We start from the raw sequence: 19,945 nt of genomic DNA on the forward strand, positions 1-19,945 counted from the left end.
CATTATAAGATGCCACGAAGCTCCAATAAAATCCAGCGAATACTACTCTTAATTCATAAAACTACAGCTACAAGTTTTCCTCTGCCTTAAATTTGTATTTGCACTTTCACTTGAAAGACGAAGAAGAATTAAAAGCAGTAAATTTATCACTCGAAACCTTGAATGAGTTTACTATTTCGGCACAAAACACCTTTACAGATTCATAAATATATTCAGTAGGTACTTAATCATTGTAAGTTTTATCAGTACAACACATTGTTTATATCGTTTTCGGTAACCAAATAAACATCAACAAATTTGAATAAGGACAAGCGGTTGCTGTAAGCGAGCACAGAATATTCTGATCTCACTGATTTAAAAACAAATTCAAAATAAAGAAAGTTTGAAAATAAACAATCCAATTTTTTGTTCTTTTTTGTTTAAATTACGTGTTACTTTTTTTTGGAAAAGAAAATTGAAATAAGTGAAAAACTGCAAGAATGAGTGGTAATAATAGCTAAAATAACTTTCATGTTGTAGAATAATTAAAATGAAAGTTCATTTTCTCATTGTGTATCATTCGAAAATTTCGTGCCACCCAGTTTGAAAAATGGAAAACTTCAGACCAGTTTTTCTCAACAGTAAGAGAAATTTGAAGTTTTTAACCGGATTTTTAATCAGCTCATATGGCTTTAATATGAGCTTTCTTCGAGGTAGTCAAAATGGGACGAAAAAAAACAGTGCTGATTTGAATTATCCGGACAAAACGCTTTAAAATTGAAAATTAAAACGCGGTTTTCTCAAATTGGGTTGACTTAAGGTTAAAAAGGATGAAGAAAAAATTTTCTCAGCATTTTAGCAGAATTAATCTGGTGCACTCATTATGGTGCAATGATCATTTTTGGTTTTTTAGTAAATCAAATATTACACCAAAACTACCGAGTCAATCATGGACATATTTATATCAAACTCTTACGTAGCCCAACAGAGTTTAAGAAATTTACCGGATAATTTGAATACGCACTGCACTTCGTTCCTTTTTTTGTGAAGTGGGCGGAACAATAATTTTTTTGAAGCTGCAAAACTTTCCTTTGAGCTTTAACTTAGTTAATATTTTTAATATTTGTCAATTAAAAAACGATACAATTCCAAAAAACCATCAGTGTCAGATTTATTACTCAGAATTTTACCAGATCAGAGCTATTATTTGAAAATTATCAGCATGTTTCTTCTGCTAGTATGAAACGTTTAACTAATTTGTCATCTGTAGTTCCTTTTCTATCTAATCAACAGTCTACTGTCTATGAGTATGTAGATTGGGGGACTTGGTGATTGTGGTGTGATCTACTCGGAGTGTGAGACCCATAGTGGGAAGGAGTGTTCGACCCCCCGGCTCCTGACATGTAGTTAGGTCTGCTGTGGTGTGATTGGCTGCCGAGAGGGGGCGAAATTGAGGAAGATCTCTGATTGGATCCCTGAAAAATCGAATTGCCTAATAATATTCTGCACGATCAGATTCTAAATACTATTCTAAGGCGCTAAATAAACATTAAGGCTATCTTGAGAACATAAGGACAAACTCATCAATACATGGACCAATATAATGCAAAAGCAACAAAGAGGCGAAGCCATGCCTCGCACCACTTGCGACGCAACACAAATATAGCACGACAAATTAACCGAGAGAAATTGAGACACAAGCCGCAAAAAAATCTGAAATTGTTATGAGAAAAATGTCGAAACTAATCTACCAAAAAATTCAGATCTTTGTCTTGATTCTGTCATGAATAAAGTTCCTCTCAAGAAAAACATGTCAAGTAAGACAACTTAATGGCAAATTGGCATCCAAACAAAACTTGACACAGAGAGACGAAGCCTCAAATTCGCAATCAAGAGCGAGAAATCGACAAGCATTCAGGAGATTTATAATGCACAGGTTTTGCATGAGAAAATTGTAGTAAACTAAAGGCAAACACATTAAACGAAAAAAGATACATCGTACTATCACGCTACGCTACGCTCGCGTAAAAAGCAGTAACAACGCCGACAATTCTGGAGCAGACACTTCGAGCCGACAAAAATGTTTTCATGAAACAAACTCGTAAGCTCAAAAAAGTTCAGAAGTCCCTCTCGAATTAATTAGGAAAAAAAAACTTTCTAGCTCATCAAACGGCTCAAAATTAGAGCGCTTGGCCGATATGCTAAGACGAAACAGTTTTTTGCCGAGTTAAGAGGAAAAAATATATAAAAACAAAAACTGATACTGAAACTGGAGATAGTAAATTTAAAACAGCATGAAACCTAACCAACTGACAGTTGGACTGAATCAAAAACGCAAGAAAGGAAACAGAAAAAATATATACTTATTGTTTGAAACATAGCCAACATACCGTTTGAAAAAGTCAATGAAGAAAGTTAAGTAAGCAGATAAAAAATTTGGACTGGATTTTTAGAGAAACAAAATAGATGGCCTGAAAGCTCAATGAATTTCGCGAAAAATTTAGGTTTGACACTTTATTGATTAAATTAACCCAATTTGAGAAAACTGGATCAATAGTTAAAACTTTTACTTGGCTGAGTAGCCTGGTAATTAAACTCAAATTTTCGAAATTAGAAGTCATTCACGTTTTCCATGAACTTTACATTTGTGCTGTTCGATACTGAGGTTTGCTTTCCTAACTTTAAAAAAAATTAAAAGTCAAACCGCGAAACATCAAAATTGAGCGTGAACAAAATTTTTTCCTGAAAAAAAAAACACAAAAAATTACCAAGACTTATCTAAAGGTACTCACTACGCTCATTACTCTTTTGAAAACAAAACAAATTTTGACAGGGCTAAGCTACAATTCGCAAACACAAGCGAATAAACGGCAAAAAATATATACTTCAAAAAAGGCAAAAACAAAGTGAAATACAAAATAGAGGTAAACATGACACTCTGCAAGTGTAAATAGAACATGCATTTAAAATGCATGCCTGCTCAAACTTTGCATGCTAGTTGGCTAAAGTTTGGACATGAAGATGACCACGAAAGTATGGAAAAAACTCAGTTTTAAAAAAATGTATCCATATTACTCACCAAATCATACTGTGTATTGTATCTTGGCGTCATTTGACGACCATAGTCAGCGTGGGGCCTCGAACTACCTGGCACACGACTTGTTTGATTCAGACCCAGCCCATAATCAGCTGCTGCTATTGAAGATTGCAACTGCTGGGGCGGTCTGGCGTCAGGTCTTGGATCTCGAAAATGGACTTTGAACCAGCCCAAAAGCTTGTTCAAATTGTCAAACACTTTATTGCGATATTTAAAGCCGTTAGGGTTAATCGAGATGTACTCCCAAATTACCGACTGTCGAGGCAAGTAAACAATATAAAAGCATCCAGGCCTCTTGATACATGCAGTCAGGAAATACGGAATTTTGGAGGGATTTGCCATTTTCTGCTGCAAAAGATCTCGCTCTATAATAGTTCTATCATTTGTTGGTTTGAAGTAGTACTTGTAGGTTGATATTTCTCGCACCAACAGTGCCATTGGTTTTATGTAGGTTGCAATTACTTCATCCAAGTCCTCAAACTCCTGTCCATTAATGACGAGGGTCTTGCCGAGGGAGAAACTGTTTTCCTGCTGCTGCTCCTCGATTGAAATGTGCTGATAGATATCTTCCTCCACTTTCCAAGTGCACGTCAAGTGTCCAGGACCTAGACAAGAAACTGTATATAATGACTCTATAATATGAATTTGCCACCACACAGTGTGAGTTTTAAACGGACAGCTACCGCAGAAACGCAAAATTTTGCCGCATTTGGTTTTTGTAACAGGTCTCTACGTCAAAATCATTATCTTCAATCGAGGAATTTTCATACCCTTTTGGTGTATTCAAACGAGCTTACGCGTTCATTAATCGAAGTTCAATAGTCACACCAATTCAGCGCACTGACGAATCTTTCTGCACACGACAGAGATCGTTTTGATGAAAATCAAGCTTCAGCATTATTAAAACATAGCCAAGAGAAAGTTGGAATAGAGTCAATGAACGCAAGTAAACAAAAATAAAAAACACTGCCTTGTTTTTTGAAAACTTTCTAATTTTCAAGAAAAAAATAGATAGCCTCAAAGCTCTCCGAACTTCTAGAACAATTTATGATTGACAAATCAATAGAACTTGCTCAATAGGTAAAATTTTTATGCGGCTGGGAAATTTGAAAATTAATTTCCATTTTCTTAATTAGAAGTCGATCACGTTTTTCGTAACCTTTACAATTTTGCAGTTCGATAAAGGAGTTTGCCTTCCTTTTTGTTGCAGCACAAATGTAAATGTAAGCGAGAGTATAAATGCATATAAATGCAAATGCATATAGGGAAAGTAGCCAAGCGTATACATGGTGCGTCCCGGCGGGTTCGGCGCCGGTTCGAATCCCGCCTAGGTCATTTCCTTTCTAGCATTCAAATATGCCACGAACTTGATGGGATGCTCCGTAACCAGGTTCGACCCCCCCCCCAAAAAAAAAACCTATTTTAACCGTCTTTTCGCTCTAATTTGGTTCAGCCTTGATTAAGGCTGACCTTTAAAAAAGAGCAATTTGTCTCAAGGACATTACCGAACGGTTCTTGTGGCTAGCTTGCGCCAATTTGTTTTGAAGCTGTGAATTGGTGACCAATAAGATTGAAGTTATACGATGTTTATGCTCGACCGAGATTAAGATGAGTTTTTGCCGATAAATGCTCTCATTAATTTAAACTTCTTGATCCTTCATATTTGTTGATTTACGGAGATTGAGCCCTAATTGTTCGGTTAATCAGAGCTTCGTGATATAAGTTATATTACTGGCAAAACCGGCGACGTAATTTACTCTCTATTCGCTGGCCTCCATAAAATACTCGATACTCGCCAGACCCGAGCGCATTTTTTCCAGATGAGTGGTGGCGACCACAGAGGGATCCCGCCCCTGTTGCCAGTGTATCGTTATCCGAGGTGGATTTTCAGACGCTGTTTGTTCTCAGACGACGTGAATTTGCAGACCACGGTTTTTAGGTGACGTGTATTCGCAGACGACGAGTATTCCCAGACGCGGTTTCTTCCCTGACAAGTTGTCTTCATAAACGAGGTGTGATGTCAAGGCGCCGACTTCCCGTCGTGGTTTTTGAGACCCACAGCAGAGGCCAACAATTCAATGAATGAGTAAAGTCCTGAGAGTTAAAGAAAGGGTTTTAGAAAAAGATATCAACTCAGGCCTGTTCCCAACCGATGACCGCCCAATCTCCAAAACTATAAGATTCTACTGATTTAAAAACAGTCTAGTTGTGCTATAAAATTTTATACGTCTTATATGGTTGAATTTTTTCCGCAAGCTAGCAACCGGTAATTTTTTCTCAACACTCAAAATTTTTGGGCAGTTCTGTTGAACTGAAATAACTTACAATCGGTACTTAGTCAATTTACTTGGCATTTTTTCTCGATACCACAAATTTTTGGGTAATTGTGAACGGATTGAAAATCCAGAAAATCGGAACATAGATAAGATGTACTAGACTAGTTTTTTGGATTGGTTTATGACTCGAACCTGCTGACCAAAATTTTCCGAAAAATTTTGGGAAAAAAAGTTTAAAAAAATTGCAAAAAAATCCTCAAAACGTCCCCAAAATTCTGCGAAACTGTGCTGTAACATGACACCAACCTTATGGTAAGTGGTCTGGTAGCAAAATATCAGGCAAAGTAAGTTGAGTTTTTTCACCCTCAGGTTTTTTCCGCGTGTTGTTGGAATTTAACCAATTTTCCTGATCCCCCACCCACCATTGGTGAAACTGAAAGCCAGTTCGCTTCCGAAAGCCAGTTAAGTGGTCAGGTCCGGTGATATTAAGTGAGTTAAGTTGAATTCTTTCATCCTCAGGTTTACTCCATGTGCGTTGTTGGAGTTCAACCTACCTACTTAATTTCCCACCCCGCTGGTACTTAAGCGTAACGTAGCCGTCGCATAGGTCCCTTAAGTATATAGTATTCATTCTAGGAGCTAGTTCTCTAGAGCACGCGCTCCGTAAACTATCCGCGCCATCTCAAAAGCGCGTGAAAGAGACTTGTTTCACAAAGCCCGGTTTAAGCTTTAACTTTAACGCCAGGTAAAAGTATTTTGTGGATTTACTTGAGTGAAAATAAAGTATTTTCTGAGAGTCGTTTATTTCTGAAATTATTAAGCATGGAAGTTCAGTTTCAAAAGAAAATTAAGAAGTTGTTTGAGAAACGTAGCAACCTCGAAAACGAACTTTATAAATGCCATGAAATAATTTTAGAATACATATAGAATCAGAGTCGTTGCTCAAAAATTGATACTTATATTGAAAAATGTAGAAACTATATAGAACAAGCGGTCGAGATAAATAATGAGTTGATTAATATGGCTGCAAAAAGTGCCAATCCCGACGAATTGATACCGGCACAGGATATGTGGCAGCATAAGTTGACTCAAAGCAACGATAAAGTTCTGCAGGAAGCTATCACATATAAAACAAGTTTTGAGGCAGTAACAGAGCCGGACAAAATAGATAGCAGCTCAAAAGTTTCTCATCATTCTGAAAAAAGTGAAAAACCCTAGTCGCATAAAACAGATACCCGCTCTAAGTTGTCTCATCGAAGCAGCCGACATCAGCAATCGGGTTTTCAGAAATCTAGTTATACTTCCGCTCCGTCAAAAACACTTTGAGAAAAAGCGCGATTTAATGATTTTAAAGAAACAACAAGAGGAACTTGAGAGGCAGGCAAAGACTGAAAGAGCAGCAAAACAAGATGAAACAATATTTTTTAGAACAACAAAGCAGTTTAGAGTTGGAAGATTTAGCTGAAGAACACAGGAAAAAACTGGCAGAAATTGAGTTGAAAGGGCTTGAGTTAGAAGATGAGTTGTCGGAAATCAGCGAGAATGCTGAGGAAAGTGGTTTAACTCGAATCTCTCCACAACTAACAATAGACGAAAAGGATCGTACGCGTCACTGGGTCGAATCTGTCGACCACAATCAGCCTGACGCTGTTTTAGTTCCCAATCAAGAGCAGCACGTTCGTTCAACAGCTCCTGAGGCAACTTATCCTGCATCAACAAATTACTTGGTCTCATCAAGTTTTACAGGAGTGAATAATGGCCAGGCAGCTTCTAGTGATCCGGGATTGTATTTCAGTAACCACATTCACCGACAACAACAAAATTTGTCGAATTTGGTTCAATCGCAGATTTCCGTTAACAATCCAGTAGGGTTACAGCAGGTTATTCAACCTGTTTCTAATAATTTGCCTCCGCAAACTTTTTTCTCCAATCATCCGGTGCTAGGCAATCCAAACACAGGGTCAGTAGTCCCGGTAAATTCTGAAAATTATTTTGCTCCGACAACATCTGCAGAAGTTCCTTCTGGTGTAGCACCGTTCGTTCCTGCATCAACAACAACTAATCAGGTTTCTTTAGGTCATCAAACTGCAGGATCAGTAGTAGCTGGCCACCAAGCACCTGTAATCCCATCACAACAACATACGGGTGTTCCCGTTAGTAGTTATAACTTTTCAAGTGACCACTATAATCCTTATAGTAATTTGTGGAGACCAGCTGTTGCTGCCCCTTTAATGTCAACTCAACAGCACTACGTTCCTTCGACAACTGTTTTTTCCGCAGTAACTCCGATTGTTCCTACGAATAATTTTGTTCCTTAAACAAGTGGAGAGATTGTGTTTTTTGCACAGCCTGAAATTTCTTCACATGCTAATCAACCGTTCGTTCCTGATTGTCACGGTAACTATTCGAGTTACACAGAGCCAACTTCCGGTGATTCACCTGGTGCAGACGTCGAGCGTCCACTTTCGACCCGAGAGTTGGTTAATATACTCTTGCACAGCCGAAAAGATCATCTCCCTGAGTGGAAGCTGACCCAGTTCAATGGCAACCCATTTAATTGGCATGAGTGGTTTGGGCAGTTCATATCGATGGTCGATTCAGCCATACTCAGTGACGATGAAAAGCTTACCTATCTGAAAACGCTCGTAGTGGGTAAAGCAAAATCCGCAATCGCTGAGTATAGCTATAGCGGAGTACTATATAAAGACGCATTAGCAACTCTTCAAAGAAAGTTCGGGCAGCCGCATGCTGTAGTAGGGTCTCATCTAGATAAATTGAGTAATTTTCCGCCGCTGAAAATGCATAACTCGGAAAATGTAATTGGCTTTTCTTCTACAATTTCTGGACTTGTTGCCGTATTCAAGTCTCTATCTTTTAACGATGACCTGAAAAGTGTTAATTTACTGAATCAGGCTGTGAGTAAGCTTCCCCCAAACCTTAAGGAAGCATGGTCAATGCAAACCGTAAGACGCCAGTGGCATCGACCAACTCTGCTAGATTTCAACGAATGGCTTAAAGAAAAGGCGGAGGGTCATGAGAGGCTAAAAGCAATTAATTCTAAGGTTAAGGCTGAAGAACCAGTGAAGCAAAAGGTAGGTACGAAAGTGTTTGCTAGTAATGCAACGGTGAGTGATAAGACTAAGGAAAAACCAAAATTCCCTCCATGTGCTGTATGTAAAGGTCAACACGCTCTTTGGAATTGCGCCGTATTCAAAGAGAAAAACGCTACGCAGCGAGCGAAACATGTAGCCGAACAACAACTTTGCTTTAAGTGTTTACAGAGCAACCACAGTTTTCGTAATTGTAGCAAGGCCAGAAAGTGCCTTAAGTCAGATTGTGAAAACACGCACAACGTGCTCTTACATGGAGCGAAGTAAAGTTCCCCGGCGTCAGGTAACGAAAACACTAAACATGTATCGACTAACGCTGCCGTCGGCGATATTCATAGCCAGGAGTCAACTAAAGGCCTCCTGCCAGTTGCATCACTCGCCGTCTCTTCGGATGCGACGATTACTAATGCCCTAGCTCTATGCGATAGTGCTTCCACGCACTGATGAGTGTCCGCCGATCTCATAAAACGTCTCCATTTGGTTGGCACTCTTGTTAATCTCACCATAAATGGATTCAATTCCACGAGCTTGATGAAAACTCATCAAGTAAGTTTTCAAGTTTCCGCCGAAACGAATAATAGTGATTTTTCGTTTTCTTTTCGAGCTTATGTTAAGGATCATATTCGCATTGGATCGGATAGCATAAGTATTCCTGAATTACAGGAAAAATACCCGCAGTTGGCTCCGATAAAACCTATACATTATAAGTATGAGGAAGTCGAAATAATTATTGGACAGGATTTCTACCATGCCATAAGACCCGTTGAGTACCTTCTGGCGGAGGACTCTATTTCACCGTGCGCCGTACACCTTCCGATAGGTTGGGTTTTAAGTGGTTCGTTACCGCCGTCCTTTAAGTCGAACTCGTCTTGCTTTAAGTGTGTTGTCGAAGACATGTCTCTTGCGGACCAAATTAAAACTTGGTATGAGTTGGAGTCATATGGAGCCTTCAAGCAAGTAGATGCCCGTTCCGCCGCCGACAAACGCGCTTTGTCCGTTTTGAAGAATGACACCTTTCACGATGGTGAGAGGTACATTGTACCAATGCTTTGGAACGATAAAGTACTTTCCCGAATAACTATTTTTCCTCCTTAGCTCAATTAAAGTCTTTGGAAAAGAGGCTAGATAAGGATCCGTCGCTCCGTGAAAAATACTGGCCATTTTTGCAGCTTGCTTTGAGTTATGCTGTGTTTTGTGGCCGATGTTAGCAATAAAAAAGTTTGTTAAAAATATCGTTATATTACGAAATTTCCAGAGTTATTTTCCTGATAAAATGCTCGTTAATTCAAGTGATTAAAAACCGTTTCTTTTCGAATTGTGGAGATTGACGCGCACACTTTTAACAAATGAAATGAACAGAAATAAAATGAACAGAAATCAAAAGTCAAACAGCAAAAAAGTAAATTTGAGCCTGAAAAAACTAAGGCTTTTCCGGGAAAAAAAATCATCACGACCTATATAAGAGTTTGAACTACATTAATCGACTCTTAATATTTAATTGATCGTTCAGGAAACTTACCTTTACTTGAAGGCCTGAAAAGGCAGTCGCCTTGGTCCTGGTACTTCAATCTCTCCAGACACTTCTCAAATGTCACGTTCTCAAAATTAGGATGCACTATCACTCTCTTCAAATACTGCTTTTTCTTCTGTTCCTTTTCCGCCTTCGCTTTTACTTCTAACTTCTCTCTTTCTTCTGTCGCTTTGTCGTAACATTCATCCTTTTTCGGGGCATACTCGTTCAACTCATCCACCAAATCACTTGTTCTACATGTTAAGTCGCATCTGAAAGTCGAGCACTCAAGCTCTCTGATACGTGCTTTAATAGTTTGACCAAGACTTACTTTCTCGAAAGGATGTTCCACCGGGTTATCGGATAGATATTTCGTGAGAATAAAACCCAACATCCCGTTTTCCAACTTGACACGGACTCCAATTACTTTTCCGTCACATTTCTTGGAATCGAAGTGATTCCAAACATCTTGGATCTCCAAGAAGTGATCCATATTACAAAAGGGACACTTCCAGCGTCCGTTTTCTGATCTTTCCAAACTTCCCATTTTCTGATGTGACTCGTCATTTGGGAACCTCGACACGAGTGCTACAACCGTTACTTCCAACATCTTTCCCAAAAATAGCGACTCAGGGGTTTCTTTAGTCAACATTTCGAACCTAACCAGGGGAGGAAGTTGAGCCTGAAGGTGCCTAATTCTGTCCTTGAAAGGATTAGACAGCTCCAAGCTGATATCGTAAAGTGTTGTATTCTTCTGTCCGAACTGTTGGCGATTAAGTTCGTCTGCAAAAGCGTCCAAGTCCAGGTCTTTTAACTTATCAGGAGCCTCCATGATTTCCTCGACAGCCCTTGCAGTTCTCTGTTGACCTTGTTCGTCCGCATCAACGTCATCATATTCCAAAGCGTCCACCGCCATTTTTCTTGCCCATTCATAAGTTTCTGGGTGAATCCGAGTCGAGTCCAGAGGGTCTAACCAGGTTTCATCGTCCGTATTTTCCGGATCGAAAGATCTGACGTCAATTTTGATGAAGCCAGCACAGTTAACAAACAATTTGGGACCCATTTTAAGCTCAGTCACCAATTGTGTTCTGTTAACTAGCTTTTTATTTCTGCGAGAGAGGAACTGTAACAAGGCAGAAGCTTTTCTTGGTCCGAGACCGCATACGTAATTTAAAGAGTACGAATGATGAGGGTAGTCCAGCGCTCTGTTCACATCAACTCCCACTTTGTTCACCATGGACACTAGCTCTGTAGTCAAGGCTTCAATGAGGTCCTCCTGAGGAACCAAGCCTTGCAATGCGTTGAACTTGAAACTCAGCAGGTCTTTATTGTCTTCTGCCATCTGACAAAATTCGGCTAGCGGGTCCTGCAATCGCCTTCCAGCTGATATCGCTCTGCGTAACATAGGAGGATAATCTGGGAACTCTTTTACGGCCTTTGCCGATTTCTCATACACCGACGCCAAATCGTCATTGACCAATTCTAAGGCCACGATTGGAAATTGAATTTCCTTCTCCAAACTTATCAACAAATTTTCTACATTAATACCCAGAGTTTTTGCAATGTAAGATCCCGTACACACTACTGTAACATGTGGCCTTACTCTCTGAATAAAGTCACTCAATGAAGCAAAGGCGATATTCAGAAGCTCTTTATCTTCCTTTTTGCGTCCATGGCGAGTCAAGTTAGGGAGTCTCACAAAATCTTTGCAAACTCCATTTTTGTCTAGGTAAACAGCAAAACTGACTTCGTCATAGTCGTCTCCGTGAGCAATTGAGACAACACGACATCCCGGTTCGTAATCATCTTCTTCGTCATCCATGTCTGTTTTGTCACAGTTCCTCGGATTCCATGGTTCGACACTAATTAAAGAGTGCAAGTAATTGACCGACTCTCGAACAACGAACTCCTCAGCTTCCCTTGTTAACTTTTCTCTAACTTCCTTCTCCAAAATTGGAAATAAAATTTCAACAAGCGCCATTCGGACGGCCTTTCTTCTTAAATCGTTCCAAGCCTTCACGACTTCTGAGTAGCCGTCTTGATAGTACAGAAGAGCCAAGTCCTCAACATAACCTTCCAGGCCAAACATAGTCGCCGCAGTCATCGCTTTGACGTTTTCTTGGATTTCAAATTTAATTTCGATCAACTTTTGATTCTCAGCTTCAGCTAGTTTCAAATAATCGGCATCGCGAAAAGATTGCAAAGGCTTTCCTTTCAGGTATTTCATAGAATATAAAGCGTGATTTTCATCGATTTCTTGCAGACCCTTTTTTGTTGGTCGCACATTCACGCCTACTTTATCTTCATAGCTTTTTCGGACCGATTTGCGAATTGAAGGCTCGTGGGCAAGTTGCTGTGCAACCATAAAAATAGCCGCATTAATAACGGTTTCTTTCGTAGGAAAATTATCGCAAACCAATTCCAAGGCAATATCTGAAGGGTATTGTGAACTAGTTGTCGGTTCGTGTTTCTGATACTGGTCGCAAACATTCACTCCAAAATTTTCCGGAGTGAGTCCAAAAAGATTTGCGAAATTGTAGATTTTGTGTTTGATGCAAATCATGTACATTTGTTGTTTTATTGGTCGTTTGCGTTGCCGTTCTGGTTTCACTGATTCTCCGTTTTCTCTCGCCTTTTCTGCTTTCTCGGCATCGATCATGGCTAAAACACCAGCTTTTGTTTAAGTCTTTCGCTTTCACACAAGCTTTGGAGTATATTGAAAGAAAATTTTCATTAACTGGGATTCGAACTTATGCCAGCAGTTTATGCATTAAGACTCTATGACATGCCATTCTTTACATTATTTATCGAAAAAAAATAGGATATCTCTGTTTTTATATTAAAAAAAAACATTAAACTCACGTGGTATGTAATGTCCATAATGTAACATGAAATGCTGGTATACATCTTCAACCTGCTGCATAGTCTCTGCATTTCTCAATTGACTTATGTCGAACTCTTCCAGAGGTCTGATCTCCGCTATTCTCGAGTAATCCTCCGAATTCCTCGTCAAGTTAGCGAGATAATTCCTCATTTGCATGAGCAACTGAGTCAATTGTTCTTTTCGTTTCTGAAGTTGCACCCACTTTTCATCATTTTGCCAAATAGTCCACAGGTCAAACATTTCGTTTAGTTCCGGCTCGCAGAACTCTCGTCTGTACGTATGAATGAAAGGAACTTCGTGCATTTGGTCTCGCAGAAGCTTCAGAACATCTCTGATTTTCTGGATGCTATCTCGTCCTTTTTCGTCAAACATAACTGTATAAAACTCTCCGGGTCTAGAGTCGTCGCCTTCCAAATTCAGAGGCTCCAGTTGTGTTCCGTTGAATGAAGGGTACCGGATGTACTGATTAGAGATGAAACAGTCTGTAAACAAACAGCTCTTTGATTCAAAACATGTCCTTGATCATGAATTTAAAAATATATATATATGAATACAATATGCCAAAAACTATTATTAGTTGGTTTACCTGATACGGTTTCATTCGGTATTTCTTTGCATTATCTAAAAATGATTTCTACCAAGGAGTCACAAAGATTCAAGAGCCCCCGACAAGTTAAAACCTAATTTTTTTCTTTTCAGCTTTCCATATTTTAAATTTCTGTGCATTTCCATGTTCAAATTTAGACGTTCGAAACTGACGACGGGTGATCGTGTAATGTGGTGATTACCTTTATTCTGAAACACCTGTGACCAGATCCAGTTAGCCTCTTCATTTGCCTCCTCGTCGTTTTTGAACGGCTCCACTGGCGTTTTCCGCAGCTGGAACCTCTCCGGAATGTCCAGGGCTTTTATCTTCTCGTCCTCTGGCAGGTAGTGTGCTTTTTCCAGGTCGGTAGGGTCGAACTTGACAATGTTTTTAGTAATCACTTTTTTGCTTTTTTCGGCTTTCTTCTTCAGCAATTTTGCGCTCATGGTATTGCCCTCCTCATCTGTGAAAAGAAACAAGTCATCAACTATCAGTCATAATTTTCATTTTCAAATAATACGCGGAATACGGTCGGCCGTCTAAACGTTGCGAGCAGATCATGTTTACATCAACTCAGCAAGGAAAAGCGAAAACTTTATTTCAGACAACCTTTGCTGTTTCTTCAGCCAAATTGCAATGATTTGTCACGAATCACAACTTTTAAATCGAGTGGAATACAAAAAAACCTTGTTCCAATCTTGTTGCCATTCGCATCAAAATGAATCAAAGTAAGAATTTTGGCGATGACATTTCAGTTTTGCCTGATTTCTAGCCAGCTGCTTTTCAATTTGTGAAATGAGGCTTATGAAATGACAAAATATTTCTATCGCCTTACCTGTAGCTGAAAATAGTTATGCGATGATAGCAGAAAAAAATTATCAGATGAAATATCCAAAGAATTTATGATCACCCAGATTTTGATCAGCCAAAAAACACCCACATTTTGATCACCCAACAGATCGCTGGTAAAATTTAAATGAGCTCAGGAATCAGTTGAAAGAATTGAAATATAAGACACTTCAAAACTTCAACCACCCGAAGAAGCCAGTTTCATTTTTTTGTATTCAAAATCGATTTTCAAAAGCTTCAATCAGAATTGAAAACACAGCAAACAGGCAGTTGAAGTAGACTCTAGCAACGCAAGAAAACACAAAAAAAAATCCGAATTAAAAAAAAATATGGCATGAAATCTCTTTTATTTCAAAAAGAATTCATGATTGATTTTGTTTATGAAATTAACTCATTTTTCGACTCGACATCAATAAATGTCTTCAATGCAATACACGTTCATTGGCTACCCCATTTCAGAATTATATCAATGGATAATTTTTTCCCGCTAAGTCGATAAGTTTTCAAAGTCATGTAAAACTAGAAGCCATTCAGGTTTTCCACGACATTTGAACTTTTATTAATTGAGAACAGAATTGGCCAACTTTTTAGCAAAGCAAATTGAACTTAAAATGGCAAACAATAAAAAAAATTGAACGTGAACAACTTGAAAGTCTTTTTTTTTAACTAACCCACTTGAATAAATGGATCAAAATAAGATTTTTTTTCCGCTGAGAATCCTGAACTATAGAATCCACTAGTGGACCAAAGTAAGCGAAAACTCGGGTTTCCATTCGCTACAAAGCTCGTTAAAAAGGATGCTCTTCGACATTTACATTGAATTAGAACAAAAAAATTTACACAGCATGATCAAAGCTACCCTCCGCACAAAAGTACTATCTGCACAACGTTTTGCATCGGAGTGAATTTTTTCTCGAACAAACGGACTGAAACAAGTCGTTCATGGTACGAGAAACCTTCAAGAAATTTAAAACGATCAGTGTGACAACGCGCCTTTGTGCCTAAAAATTCACGCGGTTAGACCCAGAAAAAATTCTTTGAAACAGAATTCGAAAGAGAAGCAAAGCTGTAATTCGCAAACACAAGCGACAAAACAGCGAAACATAGCTCTTAAGGCTAAAAAAAAGAGGAAAATGAAAATAGGAAAAAAACGGAATTGACTGGAGAATCAGAGTCTCATGTCTTCGCTATGATCGCTCTTCAATTAGCAAACAACGGGCATCGATAAAGCAGATGCTCTATACATAGCAGCCGTATCCGTGTGGGTTAGGCATGCGGAGGGTCGTGTGTTCGAATACCGCTTCGGTCACGCTTGGAGGGGTCCCCAGTGTCATCCACCTCCTCAAGGTGGGACCAGCTACGGCGAAATGGATGACATCCCTTCCCCTATGGTTGTTCATGCACTGAGTACGACCGGGGGTTAAAAAGACGCTCTTTACAGATGTGCCTTGTCATGCAAAACATATTAAAACTTTTGTTTTGAACCGAAGTCGATCCCCCGACCAGGAGATAAAGAGCACCACATCATCGAATCTGCACCATGGTCGCTTGAATCGTTAGAGACTGATCTATGTTAGCAAAAAAAGTCACCTCATAGGTTGCTAGATAGGTTGGAAAAAGGGAGCTTCGTGATATGGCACTACTCTTGATAGTGTAAACATAGCCAAGAGACAGTCGGAAGAGAGTCAATGAACCGAAGTAAACAGCAAAAATACTGACTACTTTTTAGAAAACACTTCAACTTTAAACACAATTAATACTGTTAAAGCTCTTTGAAGTTCAAGAGCAATTTATGATTGGTGCATTTTTGATTTAAAAAAATAACCCATTTTGCGAAAACTTGATCAAAAGTAAATTTTTTGTTTCGCTGGAAAATCTGATAAATAAATTCCATTTTATAAAATAGAAGTTAATCACGTTTTTCATGACCTTAACACTTTTGCTGTTCGATAGCGGAGTTTACCTTCCTTTTAATAAAAAGTCGATATAGGGTATAAAAAAACTATGAAAAAATCTATGATAAGACTATGAAATTATGAAAAACTATGATATAAACTATTTCCGAAACAGTTTATAAGAAAATTTATTGCCCGTGCAGCTCTTTGAATTTCAAGAATCTTTAACGATTGCGACATGTTCTATTAAGCTAACCCAATTTAAGAAAAGCGACTAAAACTAGGAGCTAAAAATAACATTTACAATCGAATTAAATTTTAAGACTTTCTATATCTGTATAACTATTCGGATCTACTGTACCTTCAACGAAATCGGCATCATCTTCATCCATTTCATCTTCATCGTAATCCTCGTCGTCTTCATCTTCGTCGTCGTATAACCCCATTGTATTCACCTTATTCAAGTCGGCTATATCGAAGTCAGCGCCGAACAGCTCCTGTGCCTCGGCTAAGAACTCATCCTGCATGCCTCTTCCCTTCTTTTTCGGTTTAGACACTGGTTGCTACAAACACACTAACTTACTGAAATTTCGAAATCATGTTTTCTGCTGAAAAATTAATCTAACAACCAACCCCAAAGTTCACATAAAACTCCATTCCAAAGATCATTTTCTTATTCAACCAAAATAATCACCTCTAAGTTACTCATTTGCTCATTTATTGACTTAAGGGAAGTCCTCGCATAAAAAACAAAGGCTAACATTTAGGTCCCTAAATATAGAATTCAGGCGAGCAACAATAACTGACCGGAAATACTTCAAACTATAAAAAGTTCGAGAATAAAAAAGAAAAATTTAAAAAAACAATGCTAGTTATTACATACAAAAAAAGCTGATGATCAAAAAAAAATTTTGTAAAAGACAAATAGGTAAGCTAAAGACTAGTTTTAGATCTGCTCCGCCAAAAGCTAATCGCTACATGTACCGACTGAATATGACGAGTCATCGCTAACTATTCACTGATATTACTGATTTTTTGTATATATATATATTTTTACGATCACTTCTTTAAAACCCCAGACACGCCAATCGCCATGTTTAGTTAATTTACATATTGCTTAAATAGTTTTAACTAGTTCTTGGCAATAGCGAGATAGAAAAAAAACCTCATTTACCACCTTCCTTCCCTGCTTTCAGCCCTTTTTCATTGAAATTGAAAAGCAAAAAAATTTAAAATGAGCGCTAAAAAAACTTTCTGGGAAAACAGAAACACGCACTTTGTTAAATAACACTTCAAAAAACAGTAACACTTTAAAACTTTCTAAATTATCCACCTAAACAACAAAATCATCCCCCGTGAAGAAAACGAATCAATGAATGCTTAAGTCAAACCCTCAAATTGTCCCACTAAAAAATACACCTTGCTCCAAGTTATCCCTTAATTGAATCATGTTGCGGGGAAGAATTTTGTTACCATATCGTCGTCCACAAGGAAGTTGTTCATATTGTCATCGTCAGACTCTTCTTCCTCCTCGTCGTCATCCGGGACACCTGGATGCTCCAGAGGCCTCTCCACTTCCCTGTGTTTTGGCTTCTTTTTCTTCTCGTCTCCCGACTCTCCTTCTTCTGAAGCCTCTGAGTCGAACAGATCTCTCTCGATTGCCTGGAAACAAATTCGCATACAGAAATAGATAGTGCGAATGTTCTGGAACTGTTAGGAAAAAAAACAAATACTCCTGTAAACTGTAAAGCGACACCCCACGTGAAAATCGAACGAAGTAATTTACGAATTCTCTTATTAAGGTGTGCGCTTCAGATAAAATTTTCGAATTAACAGACCGAACAGAAAAATCTTCAAATGTACCTTGAGTATTAATGCTAAGCTAATAACTTTTTAATAAATGGTGTATGTTTTTGTTTATTGTTAGTATACAGTTTCAGACAATACCTTTTTGGCCTCTGGTATGTCTTCTTTGGCCATTTCGTCATCCGAGTCCACGATGACTCTGGTCAACTTGTTCTTCTTCTTCAGCCTTACTCCCAAGTTCTCCTCTATCAGGTCAAGGTCATCGTCGTCTACCTGAACATATAAAAAAATAAACATAGGTTGAAGCAAACTCCTATGAAAATTTCAACTAACTTTGACTGCTCGAGAATGTGTAACACATTCGATTTTTCAAGAACTATTACTTTGAAAATTATCACTTTTTGAAGACAAGCGAGATCGGAGCTCTTCGCAACACCACCAAAAAAATATCGAAAAAAAACAGACAAAGATACAACGAAGACAATAACAGCTACGTACATTTTAATCCACTCTTAAGATAGTTCAAAATGTTTATCTTAATTGTCTCACCTCGTCGTCTTCTTCTTCCAGGGGTCTCTTCTTCTCCTTTTTCTTCTTCTTCCGATTTATGCTCTCGTCATTATCCTCCTCCCCTTCCCCATCTGCACCTCCCTCGGCATTGCCTTCTGCCATCTCCACGTCGTCAGTGATGAAGTCCTTCAACTCGGGATCAATGGCATTGTCATCATCCTCGTCCTCTTCTTCATCGCCTGTAAAATTCATCAAACTATATCCTATAAAGGACATCTGCATCACAATTTGTCCAAAAATTATCATTGCGGTGCTACTGTAGCTCATATTACCGCCCCCTCCCCAAACAAAAAACCGTCGACGCCACGAGACATTGAAGGTGAGCCGAGTGAACTTAAGTGCTAATCATATCCAAATCCTCAAAAGGTTCGCAAAACTGGCCGAATTCTCAAAAATATGTATGCTCTATTTGATTTATATAATAACCATAATTATTATTGCTCAGGAATTATGTTATCTTTTATATAACTTATTTATTTCAATTTCTTACTTGAATCAGAAGACACTTGATTTTCTTCATCTTCAGATAGTTCTGCTTCTTTCTCGAAAAACTCAGACATGGTAAACTGAAACGTAGCAAAAAGAACATTTTAGAGTAAAGCTTTCTTTGTGGGAAGGATCTATGTGCTGAGTATGATTCTTTTCTCTATTTCGACTACCCCAAAGAACGCTCGTTGAGGTTCACGTGTAGCATCCTACTAAAGCCCAATAAAAAATTCAAAATAATTGACTTAATGTCTTTTCGTACCACATTTTCTGATCAAATTAGACAAGGCAACAATCGAGAGGCTGATCGCCTTAATACAATTTCAACGTTATTTCACCAATATTTTAGCATTTATTACTATTCAATTTTGCATTTTTATCTTATTCAGTCGCTCTATACAAAACAAAGAATAGCAAGAAAGGATAAAAAAATTAAAAGCTGAAAAAAAAACCTTTGGAATTTTTTTTTAAATCAGTGTAGTCGGAACATTCTGCGCTACTTGTACAGCAGCTGGCTATCTTTGTTCTAAGTTTAAAACATTGTATCATTTAACCATGTGTTCGCTTCAATTCAAAGAAAATTTGAAACATTCAAAACATGAAACATACTAATTTACTGAAGCACCTGAAAACCGAATCATATCATAGATACATATACATACATACATTTAACGCTTAGAGACTTCAATCCTTTCCAAAATTGTAGCTTTTTACGCAAAACTTCATTAGTTTTTCGGTGATATCAATTAAGTATTGTACGCATACTTTTTTTACAACCAGGTCAAGGAAAGGATTGCGTCCAAAAGTAGGTTCAAAATAAGGAAAAATCAAATTCGCTAAAGGCGTACAAAATATCAAATTTTATTGATCAATAGTAAGTCTTGAAGCTCCAAGGGT

The 19,945-nt window shown here is 38.3% G+C and overlaps 3 protein-coding genes across 7 annotated transcripts in view; all 3 read right to left on the reverse strand.

Annotated features, from left to right (window-relative positions):
- LOC134851455 (DDB1- and CUL4-associated factor 5-like) overlaps window positions 1–19,945 on the reverse strand; it is a 333,286-nt gene that overhangs the window by 201,119 nt on the left and 112,222 nt on the right. The window lies entirely within an intron of this gene.
- Window positions 1–19,945, reverse strand: part of LOC134851453 (uncharacterized) — a 326,278-nt gene that overhangs the window by 194,106 nt on the left and 112,227 nt on the right. The gene's annotated exons all lie outside the window — the stretch shown is intronic.
- Window positions 123–19,945, reverse strand: part of LOC134851452 (transcription elongation factor SPT6-like) — a 207,930-nt gene continuing 188,107 nt past the window's right edge. The window contains exons 2-11 of one of the 2 annotated variants that reach the window (XM_063867552.1): window positions 19,053–19,125; window positions 18,542–18,741; window positions 18,134–18,265; window positions 17,660–17,848; window positions 16,548–16,749; window positions 13,645–13,905; window positions 12,835–13,338; window positions 9,982–12,633; window positions 3,059–3,681; window positions 123–1,454 (exon numbers count right to left, since the gene is read on the reverse strand). In XM_063867552.1, coding sequence (XP_063723622.1) covers window positions 1,281–1,454; window positions 3,059–3,681; window positions 9,982–12,633; window positions 12,835–13,338; window positions 13,645–13,905; window positions 16,548–16,749; window positions 17,660–17,848; window positions 18,134–18,265; window positions 18,542–18,741; window positions 19,053–19,122 — 5,007 coding nt within the window. In that variant the 5' untranslated portion in view covers window positions 19,123–19,125 and the 3' untranslated portion in view covers window positions 123–1,280. Of the gene's footprint in view, window positions 1,455–3,058; window positions 3,682–9,981; window positions 12,634–12,834; window positions 13,339–13,644; window positions 13,906–16,547; window positions 16,750–17,659; window positions 17,849–18,133; window positions 18,266–18,541; window positions 18,742–19,052; window positions 19,129–19,945 lie in introns of both variants that reach the window. The other variant, XM_063867551.1, reaches the window with a different exon arrangement.

The sequence above is a fragment of the Symsagittifera roscoffensis genome, chromosome 7 (genome assembly GCF_963678635.1).
Source record: "Symsagittifera roscoffensis chromosome 7, txSymRosc1.1, whole genome shotgun sequence".
Taxonomy (NCBI): Eukaryota; Metazoa; Xenacoelomorpha; order Acoela; family Convolutidae; genus Symsagittifera; species Symsagittifera roscoffensis.